This window comes from Nematostella vectensis, chromosome 11 (genome assembly GCF_932526225.1).
Source record: "Nematostella vectensis chromosome 11, jaNemVect1.1, whole genome shotgun sequence".
Taxonomy (NCBI): Eukaryota; Metazoa; Cnidaria; class Anthozoa; order Actiniaria; family Edwardsiidae; genus Nematostella; species Nematostella vectensis.
The window spans coordinates 2,070,978-2,090,396 of NC_064044.1; the positions used below are offsets into that span (position 1 = coordinate 2,070,978).

Below are 19,419 nucleotides of genomic sequence, written 5' to 3' on the forward strand. Positions count from 1 at the left end.
GATTTCCAATGTCTTAGCGGGAATAAACCCAGCCAGCCCTTGTTATAAGAGTGGAAAGGTTTCAAGTGTCTTAGCGGGTATAAACCCAGCCAGCCCTTGTTATAAGAGTGGAAAGGTTTCAAGTGTCTTAGCGGGTATAAACCCAGCCAGCCCTTGTTATAAGAGTGGAAAGGTTTCAAGTGTCTTAGCGGGTATAAACCCAGCCAGCCCTTGTTATAAGAGTGGAAAGGTTTCAAGTGTCTTAGCGGGTATAAACCCAGCCAGCCCTTGTTATAAGAGTGGAAAGGTTTCAAGTGTCTTAGCGGGTATAAACCCAGCCAGCCCTTGTTATAAGAGTGGAAAGGTTTCCAATGCCTTAGCGGGAATAAGCCCAGCCAGCCCTTGTTAAAAGTCGACATATTCCTTCGAACTAAACGATTCGTGGGTCGTAATCATCTACCATAGCAGTAAAGTGTATATTCAGGGACGGCAAAAGTGAAACAGATTTTAAAAAATGCCTTAATCCGTGGCCAGCATAGTGAGCCCATACTTCATAAAGTTGAGTATAATTTATACATTTAAGTTGAAATATTAGCCTGCTTGCAGACGATACTGGGTGCTATCATCGCGGAAAACCCGCTCAGTTCGGTGATCGTGCGCCATCTTTTATTTTAAGTCGCGTGGTTCCCGGGAGAGAGCGCAAATACAGACTCCCCCCCCCCCCCCCCCCCCCCCTGCCCTGCGTCCTTTTTTGCGCTCGCCCCCAAGAACCACGCGGCTTAGAATACAAGATGGCGCCCGATCACCGAACTGAGCGGGTTTTCCGCGATGATAACACCGAGTACCGCCTGCAAGCAGGCTATTGATATATAGAATGCAATGTTTTTGTATCTCGTAATTAGAGTGATAGTATTCGTAGAATTCCGCATGTTCCTACATTCAACATTTGCGGCACGTTAGTCTGCAGTTCTCTTCCATGAAGCGTACATTTGTCACGCATTCCCCCTCTTTGGCCCATAAGGGACACTGCACAGGCTTCTTATCCACACAGCCTAAAATAGAAACAAATGATAATTAATTAATTAAATGAAACATCGTCTCTTGAATCACAAGCAGTGAATAACAGGTAATTAATTAATTAATTAATTAATTAATTAAATGAAACATCGTCTCTTGAATCACAAGCAGTGAATAACAGGTATAATCGGAGCTCATAGAGCAAGCTAACATCATTACTTACATCCAGAGCAGCTCTTCCAACACTGACTGCTCATGTAAACAGGGTTTTTCAGACACTCGCCCTGAGCCGCCCAGGCCTCGCATTCAGGCTTCAAGTCCACGCAAGCAGCTATAGAGGAGGATTGCAAATCAGGTTGTAAACATTTGAAGAGGCCTAAATCCAGTATCTGCGTGACTGGGTTTTTATGTGGTCTTTGCGTGACTAGGTCTGTGCCCTATTGGGCCTGTGCGTTACTGGGTCTGTGCATGACCGGGTCTTTGCGTGAATGGGTCTGTGCTTGACTGGGTCTGTTCGTGACTGGGTCTGTGTGAGTTCTTTGTGTTACTGGATCTGTGCGTTACTTGGTCTGTGCGTAAATCGGGTCTGTTCGTGACTGGGTCTGTGTGAGTTCTTTGTGTTACTGGATCTGTGCGTCACTTGGTCTGTGCGTAACTCGGATCTGTTCGTGACTGGGTCTGTGTGAGTTCTTTGTGTTACTGGATCTGTGCGTGACTGGGTCTAAGCTTGACTGGGTCTGTGCGTGACTTGAGTCTGTGCGTGACTGGGTCTATGTGAGTTCTTTGTGTGACTGGATCTGTGCGTGACTGGGTATATGCGTGACTGGCACTTTGCGTGACAGGGTCTGTGCGTGACTTGGTGTGTTGTGTGGTCTGTGCGATGTGTTGTTTGTGATCTTACCGCATCCTGAACAGCTCTTCCAACAAAGGCTTGGGATGTGCTTGTGCGTGGTACAGAATCCACGTTTCGCGAACTCCATACAAATAGGGATCTTGTCTTCGCATTTCTCTGAACATTAGAAAAATACAGTACACATGAGGCCTAATGGTGTCAGGTTTTGGTATTTATAACTGCAGTATGGTTGGATAATTAAAAGTGGTGGATAAAACTTTGCAAATGTCTAACGAACCCCATATAAACTTGTCACTTTATTAGTTCATCCTCCACGAAAGCTCAGAAACTATAACAAATTTTAACACAAGAAGCCTTATGCTTTACACAAAGATTACAATATCTTGATATATGTTATATGCTGCAAAAGACCTACTGATTGAAGTAATCTAGCCCTTCGCCCATGAACATTAAATTTGTGGGGCTGGGATTAATTCTTTTTCCATATGTTTTTCATATTAATTCCTCACTAGGACGGGGAGGGGGGGGCAGCCCTTGTTAGCAAAGGCCTGTTCACGTGTCAATAAGTATAAAGTACACTTTAAAAAGATGAATAGCTACTTCACTCTGTTACAAAGTAAGGGGCAATATTACCACATCCAGAGCAGCTTTTCCAACACTGATGCCTCATAAAGGCCGGGTTCTTTGCACATTCGCCCTCCTTTTTCCATAACAGACACTTGATAGGGTGCTTATCTTCACACGGAGCTAGTGAAATACAATAATATAAGGGAAAAAGTAAAATACAATAATATTCATAAAATGATTTTTCTTGCCGTTATTTAGAATTCTCTTAGCATTCTCCCTGCTTAATTTCTCATTCTACACCCATCCAATATCATTACATAACGTCATACAATTGGTAAAAGGTGCTTTTTGATAAGGTCTATCCCAGACCCTCCCAATATCAAGATATGACGAAGTTGAGGACTCTTATCCATATACCCCCTCCCCCCCTCTCCACCCTCTTGATACTGACCACACCCTGAGCAGCTTCTCCAGCACTTGTCCAACATGAACTTCACGTTTCGGGTGCACTCTCCAGCTTTCTGCCACTCGATGCATTTGGGGTGTATGTTAATACATGGGGCTGGACACGAGAAGTCAAACACATTAATAGAGCATAGTCTTTCGGTCAGTAATGCTTTTGCAAAATGCCGGGCAAAAATAGCCAAACGCACTAATATAGTATTGTTTGTCTGCCGTGTCCAATAAATGCTTCTGCAAGATGCAGGACACAATAAAGTCAAATGTTAACCGATAGTCTTCTGACCATCATGCGGGGCTAAACATGATATCAAGTACACTATTTGTCTATTTAGCTTAGAGTAAAAGGATCCGTCGTTAATACTTAATATGCCTTACTGCTAAAAATGATATGAAGTGCGCTATTTGTCAATTTAGCTTATAGAGAAAAGGATCCGCCGTTAATACAGTATATGCCTTACTGCTAAAAATGATATCAAGTACACTATTTGTCTATTTAGCTTATATTTACTAGTAAAAGGATCCGTCGTTAAAATACTTTATATGCCTTACGGCTTACTTTAGAAAGGACTGTGACTCTTACCGCAGTCTGTACATGATTTCTTGCAGTTATTCAGCATGAATTTAGGATTCTTGAAGCATTCTCCCTGCTTTTTCCAGTCTTTGCAATTGATGTCCTTATTCACACAAGGTGCTGAAAGAGAGAGTTACGTCATAATCAGATGTTTTTTTATGGGGCAAGCCTAGGCTACCCCCTTCCTCTCCATACATAAATATGACGTCATAGCAATGGGTACAATAACTTTTTTATGGGGCAAGCCTTAGTCTACCCCTTCTTTCTCCATACCTAAATATGAAGCCATAGCAATGGGTACAATATTTTTTTAATGGGGTAAGCCTTACTTTACCCCCTCCCTCCCCATACATAAATATAACTTCAAAACAATGGGTACAAAATGTTAATTTGATGAGGCAAGCCTTAGTCTACCCTTCATATGTCGATCGCTGTCTGGAACACAAACGGGTTGCGTTTTCTTGTGTGTGTTTACCCAGGTTAGAACGGTGAGCCTGTGCTCTGCACTTCGCTTTATTCCTTTATAATCCTTCATTGCTCTCGGATGTTCCTTTATCTTATTATCAATATTGAATATCGAAGTAGTTATATCTGATTGATTAAATACAAATATAAGATACCCAGTAGGGATGAACAATGGGAAGCAAGGGTGAACAAGGAATACGGGCTTGACCGAAAACTGACAGACTGAGAATGGGGGTGAGCGAAGGGTGGTAAAAGTTTAACGTGGTGTGGATAAGTGCTGGTAGCCCTACGTTGTATTTTGTTCAAATGTTTGTTTACAGCGCTAATAATGTTGTAAAAATACAGAAGTTCTAAGCAGTTGCTTATAGACACTGATGAAGAGGCAGTAGCCTCGAAACGTCTGTATTTCTACAACATCATTAGCGCTGTAAACAAACAGGTGAGCAAAGGGGTGCAAGGGTTAGTAAGGAATATGAACTTGACCGAAATACTGAGAACAGGGGTGAGCAAACGGGTGCAAGGGTTAGTAAGGAATATGAACTTGACCGAAATACTGAGAACAGGGGTGAGCAAACGGGTGCAAGGGTGAGCAGGTAATATGGAATTGTAACTGGTAAACAGTGAAAAAAATCAAGTACATGGCCGAGAATCGAACCTCGTCCGGATCCGGTTAAATGAGGAAAAAATAGACCATACTTCCAGACATGCGCTGAATCACCGTATGGCAGCATGAAGCTTTACGGCTAAGCTGGAGGTTTCGGCCCCAGCACCGCTATCTAGCGAACTGTACAACACAAAGGAACCTGAGGTACCCGCGCATTAATGGGGAGGCAATAACCAGGATCACAGCCCTGTCTTAGTCGGTAACGCCACGCACAGCTCGCTGAGATGTAGACTGAAAAATATCGGGGTCTTTTTCACGCTTGTGTCTCTTGGGAATAGGTGTGTTGCTATGGTAACGATTTGGTGATCATGTGCAGCACACTACAACCTAGGTTTACATTGCTAAAATTTAATTCTGATTTCCTTCTGATTTCCAAAATCTAGGGAAGACCTTCCATAATCCAAAGGCATACAACGAGCCCCACTTCCCGAAACAGGTTAGAATGGCGTATTTCGTCGTTTGAATATCGGGTTCGATGGATATCATTCTTTTCCAAGCATCCGCTCCAGCGCCCCCCCAAAAAATATTCCCAGCACAACTAGTTCGACACCACAAATTTGCGAGCAGAACCATTCGGGACGAGCAGAACCATTCGGGACGAGTTTTTTCCATCAACGGAAGGCCTAACCTCTTCCCAGCCAGCAAAAAAAAAAAAAAAATAAAACGGGCTGCGAAACATATCCGTTTTGCCTCCTTGACACTCTAGACTTGTTTAAACGATAAATCTAATCCATTACAAAAAAATTGTCAATTTTTATTACATTACGATACTCATTTTTCTTTTCAGTCAAGTCCATAATCCTTGCTCATCCTTGCTCATCCCTCATGACATTCAAGATTGATAATAAGTTAAAGGAGCTCCCTATAGCAATAAAGAATTCTAATGGAATAAACAAAATAAAGTAAAGAACGAAGCACAGGCTCACCGTTTCAACCTGGGTTAACACAAATGCTTGCTCCCCTTGTTCCTTGGAGTCAGAGTAAAAAAAAAACGGTACCCCGTCCCTATGCTATTCTAGGCCTTGTATATATGACTTCATACCAAATAAAAGATGTTTTTTGATGAGGCAAGCCCCTGTCTACGTTCTCTTATAGTGTAAATTCTTACTTTCTAAACTTACTTCCCAAAGGTATGATTGGAAATTTTGGACAAAGTTTTTGAAAAAGGTGACATCTTCTAGAATCAAGTATCTTGTTATATTTAGTGTCTGTCTGCAGTTGTTGTTCATTTAATAAACATATCATTATATTAATTGGTTATTATCACTATTGATATCATATTAATCATATTAATAATCATATTAATTATTTTTACTCACCAAAAGGGTTAAGCCCTGGAAGCTTGCCATCTACAAGTCCAGATATCGCAATATGCACGGTGTGACTGGACACGGATGGATCGAGTCCCTGGTTTTGACTTATGACGATTTTGCCATCGGGAAGGATACTCAGCTCAGGCAAGCTTACTTCATTACTTTCAGACAATGAATGAGCCAACATTCCAGCAAGACCAGCAAGACCACCATGCCCGAGTAGACCAGCGAGGTTACCATGAGCAAGACCAGGAAGAATCCCGCCAGGGATCCCACCCGTACCAATAACACCTCCGCCTATTCCAGCCCCAGCACCGGCAATCACCCCACCGCCACCGAGACCTCCTATACCACCTAGCCCCCCGACTCCACCCAAGCCCCCGACCCCACCCAAGCCCCCTAGCCCTCCAAGTCCACCTCCAGCACCAGCACCTATAACTCCCGTACCAATAACCCCTAATCCGCCCAAGCCTCCAAGACCTCCTAGGCCACCAATGCCGCCTAATCCAGCCACTTCAGTAATCACAGGCCCCGTTCCACCCAGACCAAGAAGCTTTTTCAATTTCTCAACATCAAGTTTACCATCAGGACCGACCAAGCCCGGTAATACGGTAGTCTCGGGTCTAGGTGTGGTCGCAGTAGTCGCCGTGGTCGAAAGGGTCGTTGGGACTGTCGTGGGAGTGGTAGCCACTGTTGTTGTCTCCGCTGCAGGCGTCGTTAATGTTGTTATTACCGTCGTATCGGTTACAACTGCCGCCCCGGTTGGCGTCCCACTTGGCGTGGCTTGCGAGGCGGTACCCGTGAGAATCCCGGTGGGGATACCAGTTGGTGTTCCTATGGGGGTACCGGTGGGGAGAGCAGTTGTCGCTGGGGCAATAGTAGTAGTGAAAGGAGCAGCGGTAGTAGTATCGGGTGCCATAGTCGTAATGGGTGCTACAGTAGTAATATTTTGCGAATTAGTTGTCGCGTTCACATCATCTGAAACAGCGTTTGCGAGCTCCGCTAAATCCTTCAATACTTCCGCAACTTCGATATTTTGTCGTTTACTCGATTTCCGATCCCCTGCGTGGGTTATCTTGTGCCGTGAAAGTCTCATCCCCTCGTCATCAGCAGACAAGGTATACAGTCCTTTGCTATCTTCAGGCTCAGCGATCTTGCTACGCGGCGATGTTTTGTCCTTCGGGTATTCAAAATATTTATACCAATGGTGCCGGCTATTTTTCCTCGGAAACCCAAACAAAGGTATTAAGCACGTAACCAGTACGCAAAACAACACAAACCATCGCTTGTGAAGTACCATAACGCCGTAGAACACTTCTCGATTGTGTGCTATTCCATGATTCGGTCGAACCTGTGAGTTGTATTCTTTTGGATTTAGTTAAATGGCAGAAAAGTGGTTCATTCTTATCGCAAAGTGAATAGGGTCCTAAACGATTTTCAATGATGATTATTTATTAATTATTTCGACCCGCGGCTTGCGAAGCCTTTTTGACAAACCTTAGATTAATAATTGATTATCACAGAAAGCAAAAATGAAATAAAAGATAATAAATGTGTTAAATAGCAAGATCTACCAATGGGTTTTAGCGAATCTACATCATATATTAAAATAAATATAAAAGAGGCAAAAAAAGACACAAGAAAGGGAATAAACTTTATCCTGCGATTCACTCGTGTTGTGAATCAAGTGACCTACCTTTTAAACACAGTGTCGCTGATTGGTGGGATTCAGAGATGAACGGCCCCTACCTGCCGATCGGTTAACAGGTCATGTAAGGAAAGGACCATTAGATATTTTAGAGGGGGTAGGGTGGGGAAAAAGGGCATATCTCAATATTCTCTTTTTTATTTCACACGCGGATCAGAGATTTTTCTCTGGTCCATCTGGCGTGTTGAATCGATTTTGTCCTTGCTTTTGGAAGACTGCTCTGATTATTGGGGGGGGGGGGGGGGGGGGAGGGAGGGGTACACCCAATCATATCAAATTACTGTGACGCACTTTGTGTCTTTTGCGATATCAGCAACTGTACACGGATTGGTAACTATAAAATTTTTTTTCAGTATCTATGTTTTTTTTATAACCTTGTTTCCTTATATACACTCATTCTGGTGGATACATTATCGTGAACTTTAGAAGCACACTAGCATACACACATTGGCACCAGTCGGGCCAAGACGGGACGCTAGCACAGTCTATTACCCGTGCAGTTCGGCAACCATGGACAGCTGTTTCGTCCTTATTAGGACTCGTCAGCATGGCATAGCCGGTTTGCCTCAGTTAAACTTCATCGGCAAAAGTGTGCTTCTAAAGGATACATTATCCATCGCTTCAAAAGTCGAATCATTTGCTTTTTTTTAGTATTGAGTTTTGAGTATTTTTTCATCATCTTCTCTCTTTTTAGCTCGCAAAAACCACTGTTGTCAGAATCGAATATTTTTTTACCATAAATAAGATTCTCATGCATGTCGACAAAAGGAACATAAAACAAGGAAATCGGTATCGACTTACAAGACCGGGCTTCCTGAAATGAAATTCGGCAAAGGTTACCGTATTTAGAATTTTCGACTGTCAGACGGGGCGCTTATTTAAAAGTGCAAATTCCGCAGAGTCTATCTGCTCCTGTGATTTTTTTTAGAACTACATGTATGATAGTTATTTTACTCAGTTACAGGGTGGCGCTTGTTCGGCGAAGGCGAGGCGCTTATTCGAGTAAATACGGTAAGAAATTTTTTTTTCTGTGCCTATGAGAATTGCATTTCTTCACATAGATAACAATAATTTGTTGATGATAAGTAAACCTATAATAGCAACTGATATCAATTTATTTTAAATTTTTAATTATTATTCCCTTGAATTCGACGTTGTTGGCCATCTATCCTATCGCCCGTGTTTCCGAGGCTTGAAAATTGTTAGCCGAGAAACCCTGGGTCGAGATACGGGAGCCAATCAGAAATTGCAAAAGATCTATTCTTCGTTTGAAAACTTCGCGGGATCAGAACAGAAATCGGTCTTCTTCGTCGTTGTAAATAGGTAAGATTTCACACTACAACAACTGTTTTAGGGCCTCTTGATATGTGTAAATGCTATATCTTTGCGTTTAATATTAGTTGGGTCCATATGACTAATTAGTAGTCCTTAGATCGTTCGTTTTGTTTTTGTCCTTTCCGTTGACTCGATTCTTCTGATTAAAGTTTTCATGATCGTCTTCATAATTCAACAACAAGCGCTTCCCATGAATTCATCCTCATGTTTTTTTTTATTAGAGTCATTCCATGCGTGTCAAGTTAATTCTTTATTTAGTCCAACTATATTCGGTGAACATACGTTTGTACGTTCACTATATGTCTCATTATCGGATCACGGGATCTCTTGCACAAACCTAACTGACACAAGTTTATTTATGGCTTTTAAAGACATTGATCAAAGGTTTTTAGATGCTATTTGTATTTTAATGTAATAAATATATAAATGGAGACGTAACAGAGCTTGTAGTAATAACTATAGTTGAAATCTTGCCCTGTTGCTTCACTCAAAAATCATGAAGATATAATAAAGTTTACTAGTTTTAAATATCCTGAATTCATGCACAGATACAGCCTAAAGAAATAAACTAAGCTACACCAATTAGATGATGCCTAGTTAAATACGAGGCATTATGAATTAGTCATTAAAATACAGTTGTCATGAAGTAATCATCATGACTTAAATCATGCAAAAAGGGGTATCACAAATACCCCTATTTGCTAGTAAGTATAAAAAAGGCTCTTTTTTAATCTTTTACACCTATTTCGAACACTTGTATCTGATAGTCATGTTAATTATCATAAGAACATTCAAGAATTCCACATCTTTGAAAACCTGAATTTGTATTTTATTGATTTTATTTGCTTTGTACCCATGAAGCACTGCAGGTTACGATACAGTTCCGAGTGCAACTATATTTGAAATAGTGGTGTTCATTATATGTACTCACACCTTTTAAAAGGTGTATTCTCACAGTTTGTAGGATGTCTGATGCAATATCTGTTAGCATCAGGTTGCGGCCTCCGATTAAAAGGTAAGACGAGTGTTGTATGGCTGTGTCAATTTTTTAAAAATAATGAACTAATGTTTTTGATGAGAGATACTTGCCTTGGTTATTGCATGATGGGCTATCCACTATGATCCTTTTTGTGCTCCATTAATAATTGCAGTTTTGGTTGAGCCACATAAGAGGTCAATGTGTATAAACCAGTTGTAGCAGATGAGTTAGCAGGGTAGAATATGTCAAAGGGCAATGGAAAAATGAGTTTGTGGGGAGGAGGAGCTATCCAGGTTTTAAATCATGTTATCTGGTCCAAATTTACTAGTGAAAATTGTTCCAAATCATATTATCTATGTATTTTCAAAAAATACAAAAGAAAGTAAGCTCTCTTCAAGCAAACAGGCATGGGATATATCCAGGTTTAAATATAGATGGAGTTTTACTGTGTTTGCTTATTAGTAACTTAGAACTAAGGGACAAATCTCCAAAAGCCTTTGATAATTGCCAAGATGGATATTCCCAATTTTTTTTACAAATACGGTAGCTTCAAATATGTCTATTTCAGCTTACAAGAGGGAAAAAGTACAGGGATTGATATTTGGTACATGATACTTGCTTAAGACAGAATGCTACTTAAATCTAGGTGTTTATACTAACTGTACAATGTGTATCCATAATATCCATAATTTTCTCTTATGGGATATCCAAAATTTTTTTATCCATTATTTTGGGATGAAAAAAATATCACCAAAGTATTGGAGTCACATGTGGTATAAACATTGCATATAACATTTTTCATGAACTTCGCAGGGAGTCTGGGTTTCGGAATGATTGGCGGGTGAATGGCAATACGATCTCACAGATTTCCAAGTCCTCTGTTGTGTATGCATTTGGTAGGTTTGCCAATTGACTATTCTGTTGAACAGTAATAACAATACAGATGCAGCAAACATTTTTACATGTAAAATTGCAGATCTTTCACTAAAAGGTGCAAGATAAGTAAAATCAGATTACAATACCAGAACCAAACATTGAAGGCTGTCAATCTGTCTTACGTGACATGTGTTTACATAGACTACGAAACCCTATATATGCACATGAGATGCTCATTTCAGTAAGTGAGTTCAATCCATTTGAATCCCAGTGAACTTAAATCCATATATCCTACAACTAAATCAGCTCCATTCTACAGTATTTTAAAGAATCAAATAAAAGAGGGAAATGGTTTTATTTTTTAAGAATGATGAGAGTTTGAATATTCATAAAAGCAAAAACGAGACATCATTGTTACGCAAGTCTGATCTAAGCTCTTTAATGGATCATACAAAATTATAGTGAGATCCATTGTCCTTTTTGGTGGTAGAACGTAAACTTGCTAATCACCAATTGCAAATGTTTATGAGATTATCTCAGATAGGTGTATTTAGTATTGACATTTTTTTTCATTTTTTTGTAGATCAAGTGTTTGATCAGATCACAAGTACTGAAGATGTGTATGGATCATTCGCCAAGCCGGTCATTCTCTCTGTCATGGAGGGATTTAATGGTGGGTTAAATGAATTTTTTGCCATGTTATACAACAATCTTTCTTGAAATTTGCAACCCAACGAAGGATTCAAAAATAGCGGCCGGCTGTTTTCTTGTCTTTCCCGGCTCTTTTTTCTATATCCCCCTCCCATATTTTGAGTATGCAAGTTTTTTCCCCACCAAAATCCACAAAGCTGGCAAAATCTAGCAGATTTAAAAATATATATTTTGAACCCTGCAATAATGATGAATTAAAGAAAATGCAGAGTTCAAAAACATAATATGCACACTTTTTTCTCCTAATGTGAGAGAAAAAATTCTACTTTTCTTGCAACTTGCATCACAACAAAAAAAATTATTGGAAGCTGCAAAGGGGGATGTAACATGCATAATATACTTGCATCTCACAAGGCGACAGAAATTGAGTTGCAAGTTGCAGGAAAGTTTGGCACGTGGGAATAATTAAATAAAAATTACACTGTCCTTGTAGTAACGTCTGTTTCACTCAATCCTGGATTCTTACATGAGAGAATATTTATCTAGCTCTGCATTATCTTTCCCAAAATACAATAATAATATTTGAAATTGCATAATGATTGTACTCAACTCCTAATACAGAAAAAACTAAACAATGTACTATGCTTGTCTCAGGTACAATATTTGCATATGGCCAGACAGCATCTGGTAAAACACATACCATGATGGGAGATGATTCATGCCCTGGAATCATACCACAAGCTATTGATGAAATATTTACTTATATTGACCAGGTTGGTACTCATGCCCACTGTCAGAGTTTGATTATAAGAGGAAGCCATAGGTCATGTTAAAAACTAACTGTATTATTATCTCCTATTATCTATGCACCATGCTTACTGTATGGTCTGCATTCTGGATAGCATGTTTACCTGTCCTGCAATCATCCAGTACAGTATGTACATACTGACCGGCTTTAATTCATTCTTCATGTATAAGTGTCAGTGTCAGTTTATTTTTCAAATATAAGTATCAAAGGGGGGTGGGGTGTATGAATTGTTTAGGTCTGTTATTAAATAAACACTGACTATGACTATTCTTAACAGCATCCAAACAGAGAATTCTGTCTTGTTGTGTCATACATGGAGATTTACAATGAGGTAAGTGTGGCAGATTTTGTTCAGACTTCAGACTTCAGACTTTTTTATTGTATCAAATTGTTATTTGTAGTAGGTGTGACTGATCCGCAAATAGACGAGCTAATCGAGGCGGATCAGTCACTTACTTATTTACATAAATATTAAATATAATTGTATAAGCAATCGAACTAGTATATTATGAAAATGTGAAAAATTTTGGGAGAAAAATGAAAATTTAAATAAACACTTGTGGTCTTAGAGAAAAAAGAGCATTAACAGCATTATTTATCTGATGATAAAAAAAAGGGGAAAACAAAGCAAACATAAGTATGTGAGTTTATGATACCAATAAATTGTGATTTTTCAAAGCTGTGCTGATTTGGCAGACATCAAATATAGTCATCATATTTAATAAGGATATCAACAAGGGCTGAACGCAGTTGTGTTTTAAACTGTTTTTTGGAGGACTCTCTCAATGGCTGTGGCAGCTCATTCCACACCCTTGCGCCTACTCTTGAAAAAGAATTTCGCTCGATTTCAAGTCTAGATTTTTGAATGTAGAATTTATTTGAGGTTGATGATCGTGTATTGTAAGAATGAACGCTTTTGGTATCCGTGAAAAGGTTTAGAATATTGGGTGGGGTGGTTCCATTTCGGATATCATACATAAGATGGCACACCGATTCAAAATATAACGACTGTATGCGTAAAATATTAGTTCTAGCGAAAAAGGGGACCGCATGATCACTTTTTTGAGCAAAAAACATAAAGTGCAGAGCATGACCCCACACGGTCACTACGTACGAAATGTGGGGCAAGATTAAGGACTGGTAGATATGAAGTAGGCTTTTGGTTGGGACAAAATTTAGCTATCAATCCCACAGTTCTGCTTATCTTTGTTGTAATATGCTCAATGTGGTATTTGAAGGTGAGATTTTTATCAATTAGTACCCCAAGGTACGTATTTAGATGATTTAGTCCTCCGTTGCAATAGGGAGTTTATCCCCTCCCAAGTTTTTTTCATATTTGAAATATTGTTTTCAAAATAGCTAAAATAATATTCTTTTTTACTTGATCAAATTAGAGCATTTAATTTATTACGATAGCATTTACAGTACCGCTCTCGAACATGTGGACATATGTTCGCGAAATTGTTCGCGAAATTCGCGATTGGCTAGCAGTTTTCACACAATCGAAAATCTTCGAATAATATCGAGCGATCGGCATTCCCTCCTCAAACTAATTCTCCCGTGTTTAGTGCAAGTCTTTGCTTTGTCAAATAATGGCTTCCCGATTTTAAAAGTCTTCGCTAGCAGTTTTCACACATTCGAAAATCTTCGATATCAAGCGATCGGCATTCCTTTCTCAAACTAATTCTCATGTGTTTATTACATGTCTTTGTCAAATAAATGGCTTCCCGCTGTTATTAAGTCTTCGCTAGCAGTTTTCACACATTTCGAAAATCTTCGAATAATATCAAGCGATCGATCGGCGTTTCTTCCTCAAACTAATTCTCCTGTGTTTATTGCATGTCTTTGTCAAATAATGGCTTCCCGCTGTTATTAAGTCTACGCTAGCAGTTTTCACACATTTCGAAAATCTTCGAAGAAAATCAAGCGATCGGCATTCCCTCCTCAAACTAATTCTCCCGTGTTTAGTACAAGTCTTTGCTTTGTCAAATAAATGGCTTCCCGCTTTTCAAAGTATTCGCTAGCAGTTAACACACATTCGACAATCTTCGAAGAATATCAAGCGATCGGCATTCCCTCCTCAAACTAATTCTCCCGTGTTTAGTACAAGTCTTTGCTTTGTCAAATAAATGGCTTCCCGCTGTTTAAAAGTATTCGCTAGCAGTTAACACACATTCGAAAATCTTCAAGGAATATCAAGCGATCGGCATTCATTCCCCAAACTAATTCTCTGTCTAATACAAATCTTTGTCAAATAAATGGCTTCTCGCTGTTCCAGCTGTTATTAAGCCCTGGATCACACGTTACCGTTCGTCAAACCGTTTATTTTGCATCTGTTCGCGAACAGCGTGTTCGCGAAAAGTCTATATGTTCGCGAATTTCGCGAACGTTGTTCGCGAAACTTTCGCGAACAGTGTTCCTATGTTCGTGAGCGGTACTGTATATCTACTTGTATTTCCATTGTTCTGCAAGCTATGAAGATGAACAGTGTAAGATTTTTTGTTTTCATTTACTCACAGGTGATAACAGATCTATTATCAACAAACAAAAAGAATCTCAAAATTGGAGAGGATGTCAAGGTTAGTTTATAACCAGAATCATGGTAGCTCTGCTGTGCAAGTTTCAAGCCATCCTCAGGGACATAGGGCGTCACAGAGAGTGATTATTTCTTCCATGCACCCTGTGTCCCTGATCTCCTCAACGCCCAGGGTCCCCTAGGATGACTTCAAGCCCTAGATATAATTTGTCAAATTGTTTTGATTTTATTAAAGCCGCATTGTCACCAGTTCACTTCCAGAGGTCCGACGGAAACCTCGACCGTTAAAAAACTAAAGAATTTATAAGAATCCGATATATTTAACATGCCATCCGCTCTAAATTATCAATCACATCCTCGAAGAAACTTGCAATAGGCACACGGCTTTCAATATTTTGAAATATTTTTCGCTTTTCCGATAAAAATCATCGGAGATTGTTACGTAATCAACTGGAAGTAAACTGGTGACAATGCTGCTTTAAGCTCTGTTATCTTGTGGAAGGAAAGTCTTTTTCCATACCATTTCTGACTGACAATATGAATGACAGTGGACAATAGAAGTTTTTATCAGTGACCATTTCAACAATTTGGATGTTATTTGAATTGTTTCTTTTCATACCAAACTGATATGTACATCTAAACCCCTTTATCCAGGAGATGAGCTTCGGCCTTTAATTGAAAAATAAAGAAAATGTCAAATATATAAAAGGCTTTTGACCTTCAAAAACCTTATCATCTAGACAACAGATTCTGATAGTTTTTTTAACATGATTTTAGTACCAAAGACATTGCCTGCAAAGTCTATTACTACTGTATTCATTCTATTACAAATTCAGGCACATTCAAAGGGGGTGGGGCGTGCAGTGTGGGTTTGCACCCATCTTGGCTGCCAAAATGTGTCATTAAGACCAAGACCAAGATATTAATTATTCTTAATTTAAGTTATTTGTATTTTAGGGCAAAGTTTGGGTAAAAGACCTAACCGCCACACCCATCAACAGCTCTGAGCAAGTGATGGATCTCATGGCCCAGGGTGAAAGTGAGTATTTTCCAGGCAGTGTACCATCATAATATTCAATATTTTATGGTATGTTTTAAATACTTCTTGTAGCCATTGACTTTCCAAGCAACCAAAAATACATTGGTGATAATTACCCACTTCGAGCAGCTGCAGTTGAGATTTTCAGAGCTTCTGTTAATGTTAGGTTACATTTTGTTATTGTATCTATTCTTTTAATGTATGTGGTAATGTATCAATAACCCTTCCTTGCAGAACATAGACACTTTGGCCAGACTCTTATGAATGAACGATCTTCTCGCTCACACACAATTTTCCAAATGGTAAGAAACCCCAATCTGCATTCGAGCATCTAATCCACCTTGAACTGTTTTTCATTTTGTTTATCTTATATGATCACTCAGCTACATATTGTTTCACTTACATTACCATAGCAGGCCTCGAGGGAGGGAGGGTGGGGCAGATACAGAGACATTAAAAAATCTGGCGGTTGAGGTGGGATGGGGGCACAGCCACGCCCCTATTTTTATATATTTAGTAGAATAATGGAAGTCACCCTCCCCCCATAGATTCATATTCATACCACACCCTCCCCCCATAGATTCATATTCATACCACACCCTCACCCCATAGATCCATATTCATACCACACCCTCCCCCCATAGATTCATATTCATACCACACCCTCCCCCCATAGATTCATATTCATACCACACCCTCCCCCATAGATTCATATTCATACCACACCCTCACCCCATAGATCCATATTCATACCACACCCTCCCCCCATAGATTCATATTCATACCACACCCTCCCCCATAGATTCATATTCATACCACACCCTCCCCCCATAGATTCATATTCATACCACACCCTCCCCTCATAGATTCATATTCATACCACACCCTCCCCCCATAGATTCATATTCATACCACACCATCACCCCATAGATTCATATTCATACCACACCCTCCCCCCATAGATTTATATTCATACCACACTCTCCCCCCATAGATTCATATTCATACCACACCCTCACCCCAGAGATTCATATTCATACCACACCCTCCCCCCATAGATTCATATTCATAGCACACCCTCCCCCCATGGATTCATATTCATACCACACCCTCCCCCCATAGATTCATATTCATATCACACCCTCACCCCATAGATTAATATTCATATCACACCCTCCCCCCATAGATTCATATTCATACCACACCCTCCCCCCATAGATTCATATTCATACCACACCCTCCCCCCATAGATTCATATTCATACCACACCCTCCCCCCATAGATTCATATTTATACCACACCCTCCCCCCATAGATTCATATTCATACCACACCCTCCCCCCATAGATTCATATTCATACCACACCTTCCCCCCCATAGATTCGTATTCATACCACACCCTCACCCCATAGATTCATATTCATACCACACCCTCACCCCATAGATTCATATTCATACCACACCCTCACCCCATAGATTCATATTCATACCACACCCTCCCCTCATAGATTCATATTCATACCACACCTTCCCCCCATAGATTCATATTCATACCACACCCTCACCCCATAGATTCATATTCATACCACACCCTCCCCCCATAGATTTTGCAATTGTCATTGCCAATCCCCCTATACTTTATAGGAAACAAAATTTATATAGGAAGAGTGGAATAGTTGGATGATGTATATGGACAATGTGCTAGGTCAGCAGGAAAATCACCTGAAAACATTTAATTTTTTGACAGCAAATTGAGTCACGTGATACGAACGAGGAGGATGATGGCGCTGTGCGGGCCGCGCTCCTGGTAAGTATGGCCTGGTGACCAGTGAACAAGCTCTTTTCTCTCTAGCAGTCTGATTTCTTTTCTTTCTTTTCCCCTTAGCTGTTAGAAATCGTTTAGGTTCGCAGAATATTTAAAACTGCGATAATAGCATCTTAAGTAAGTTGTGTGATTCTTACAAATGTGGGCTGACATTTTTTGTGTTCTTTTTTAGAACCTTGTGGATCTAGCTGGATCCGAGCGAGTGTCTTCCACCGGAGCAGAAGGGGTCAGGTTCAAAGAGGGATGTAATATAAACAGCAGTCTTATGGCGCTTGGCACCGTCATCAGCAACTTGAGTGAAGGCGAGAGGTAAGTCACCAATCAGGCGACTTGCACCAAGAAATCACGCGACTTGCACTAAGAAATCACGCGACTTGCACCAAGAAATCACATGACTTCACCAAGAAATCACGTGACTTGCACCAAGAAATCACGTGACTTGCACCAAGAAATTAGCGGCAAAATAACAAAAACAAAGAGCAACTTTTGCTACCATTTCTCCGCTGAGTAATTGCAAAAATCAAGCAAAATTCAAATGAGTCTGGGTATAGCTTATTGGACATTAGCAAGTTTAAGCACGACCTTAGTCTAATTAGTAGTTGTATTTCACATATTATATTTCCTTAGAGGCAGGTAATTGTTATAACCTTTTATTCATAGTAGGTCTTTGTTGAACTTTACCCACCTGCCCAACATATTGCTTATAAAAGAATCATAAATGAATAAAAAATAGATAAAATGATTTTTTGATTTCAAGAAAAAAAATTCTGTTTTTTTTTTTTTTAGTTTCATCCCATTTCGAAACTCCAAGCTCACACGCATCCTGCAGAACTCGTTAGGTGGCAACGCCAAGACAGGCATCATCTGTACAATAACCCCAGCCGCAATCGACGAGACAGCAAGCACACTGAATGTAGGTTTAAACAGTTGAATACATGCTAGTACTTAAGGCACAATGGAGACGAAGTGTTGTAGAGACGCTTGTTGATTTGTGTTCAAGTGTGTATCACCGCGACATGACATTGACATAAGACAAAGGCATTACCATATATGAGATAAATCAAGTTTTTCTCTCATGTTGGCATGTCATTATGTTGTTTTGTCGTTATGTCACCTGTGTAGATCATGCTTTAGTATACATAGTACATTTTACTTGGAGAAGAAGATCATGTTTTTTTCTTTTATGTCATTATGTCCATGTCGTTATGTCATGCTTATCATACGAACATGCAAGTGCACGCTCCTAAGTCGTTATATCACTAGTGTGCACCAGGCGTTATATTGCCTAGGATTGAGAGCACAATCTCGTCAAAACATCACACTCTGTCTCTGATTGTCCTGAACATTTGATTGACAGTTTGTTTTGACAACATCAATTATATGTATATTATAAAAAAAAAGTTTGATGTGTTCTAACAGTTTGCCAGCAGAGCCAAGAAGATCAAGAACAAACCAGAGATCAACGAGGTAATAACACCACGATACCCACCAGGGGAGGGTGAGGTGGGGTGTCTCACATATGGGTGGCCTGGACCTAGTAACAGATTTGCGAAACCAAGCTTTGAAAACCTGATTTTTTTAGCGGAGCCATTACTTTTTACCCAATTGTTAGAACGGCTGTTCACATATGAGTTAGATGTAGTGTTTCACTTCTGCTTTCGTCTGTATGGTTTGATTCACATGCGAGTAAGGGGCCATTATATTCTAAGAATTAAAAGCAAAACGGCGTAATACCCTAAGCATAAGAAGCACAATGGCGTAATACCCTAAGC

The 19,419-nt window shown here is 39.9% G+C and overlaps 2 protein-coding genes across 11 annotated transcripts in view; one reads left to right on the top strand and one right to left on the bottom strand.

The window, feature by feature from the left end:
• Positions 1-873: 873 nt before the first annotated feature.
• Positions 874-7,569, bottom strand: LOC5502283. Of its 2 annotated transcripts, XM_032370546.2 has the most exons (7): positions 5,898-7,556; positions 3,459-3,569; positions 2,868-2,978; positions 2,483-2,596; positions 1,898-2,005; positions 1,220-1,327; positions 874-1,031 (listed from the first exon to the last, which is right to left on the bottom strand). In XM_032370546.2, the coding sequence occupies exons 1-7, from the start codon at positions 7,189-7,191 to the stop codon at positions 919-921; spliced, it is 1,959 nt and encodes a 652-aa protein (XP_032226437.2). In that variant the 5' UTR covers positions 7,192-7,556; the 3' UTR covers positions 874-918. The 2 variants fall into 2 exon arrangements, with proteins under 2 accessions (XP_032226437.2, XP_032226438.2); XM_032370547.2 differs by lacking the exons at positions 1,220-1,327; positions 1,898-2,005 and having other exon boundaries at positions 2,486-2,596; positions 5,898-7,569.
• Positions 7,570-8,474: 905 nt separating this feature from the next.
• LOC5502284 (kinesin-like protein KIN-7I) overlaps positions 8,475-19,419 on the top strand; it is a 30,414-nt gene continuing 19,469 nt past the window's right edge. For 3 of the 9 annotated variants that reach the window (XM_048734204.1, XM_048734203.1, XM_048734202.1), the window contains exons 1-13: positions 8,480-8,922; positions 9,892-9,949; positions 10,727-10,809; positions 11,373-11,462; positions 12,095-12,213; positions 12,526-12,579; positions 14,768-14,827; positions 15,742-15,823; positions 16,058-16,125; positions 17,570-17,629; positions 17,820-17,956; positions 18,434-18,560; positions 19,067-19,114. In XM_048734204.1, the coding sequence (XP_048590161.1) occupies positions 9,900-9,949; positions 10,727-10,809; positions 11,373-11,462; positions 12,095-12,213; positions 12,526-12,579; positions 14,768-14,827; positions 15,742-15,823; positions 16,058-16,125; positions 17,570-17,629; positions 17,820-17,956; positions 18,434-18,560; positions 19,067-19,114 (978 nt within the window). In that variant the 5' untranslated portion in view covers positions 8,480-8,922; positions 9,892-9,899. Of the gene's footprint in view, positions 8,923-9,877; positions 9,950-10,726; positions 10,810-11,372; positions 11,463-12,094; positions 12,214-12,525; positions 12,580-14,767; positions 14,828-15,741; positions 15,824-16,057; positions 16,126-17,569; positions 17,630-17,819; positions 17,957-18,433; positions 18,561-19,066; positions 19,115-19,419 lie in introns of all 9 variants that reach the window. The other 6 variants (XM_048734205.1, XM_048734200.1, XM_048734198.1 and 3 more) reach the window with 6 other exon arrangements.

Coding starts and splice junctions, on each gene's coding strand:
- LOC5502283 (XM_032370546.2), bottom strand. CDS start 7,191: ATGGTACTTCACAAGCGATGGTTTGTGTTGTTTTGCGTACTGGTTACG. Junction 2,006..2,482: donor GAAAAGCTGCTCTGGATGTG/GTAATATTGCCC, acceptor TCTAATGTTCAG/AGAAATGCGAAGACAAGATC. Junction 1,032..1,219: donor TTGGAAGAGCTGCTCTGGAT/GTAAGTAATGAT, acceptor TTTCTATTTTAG/GCTGTGTGGATAAGAAGCCT.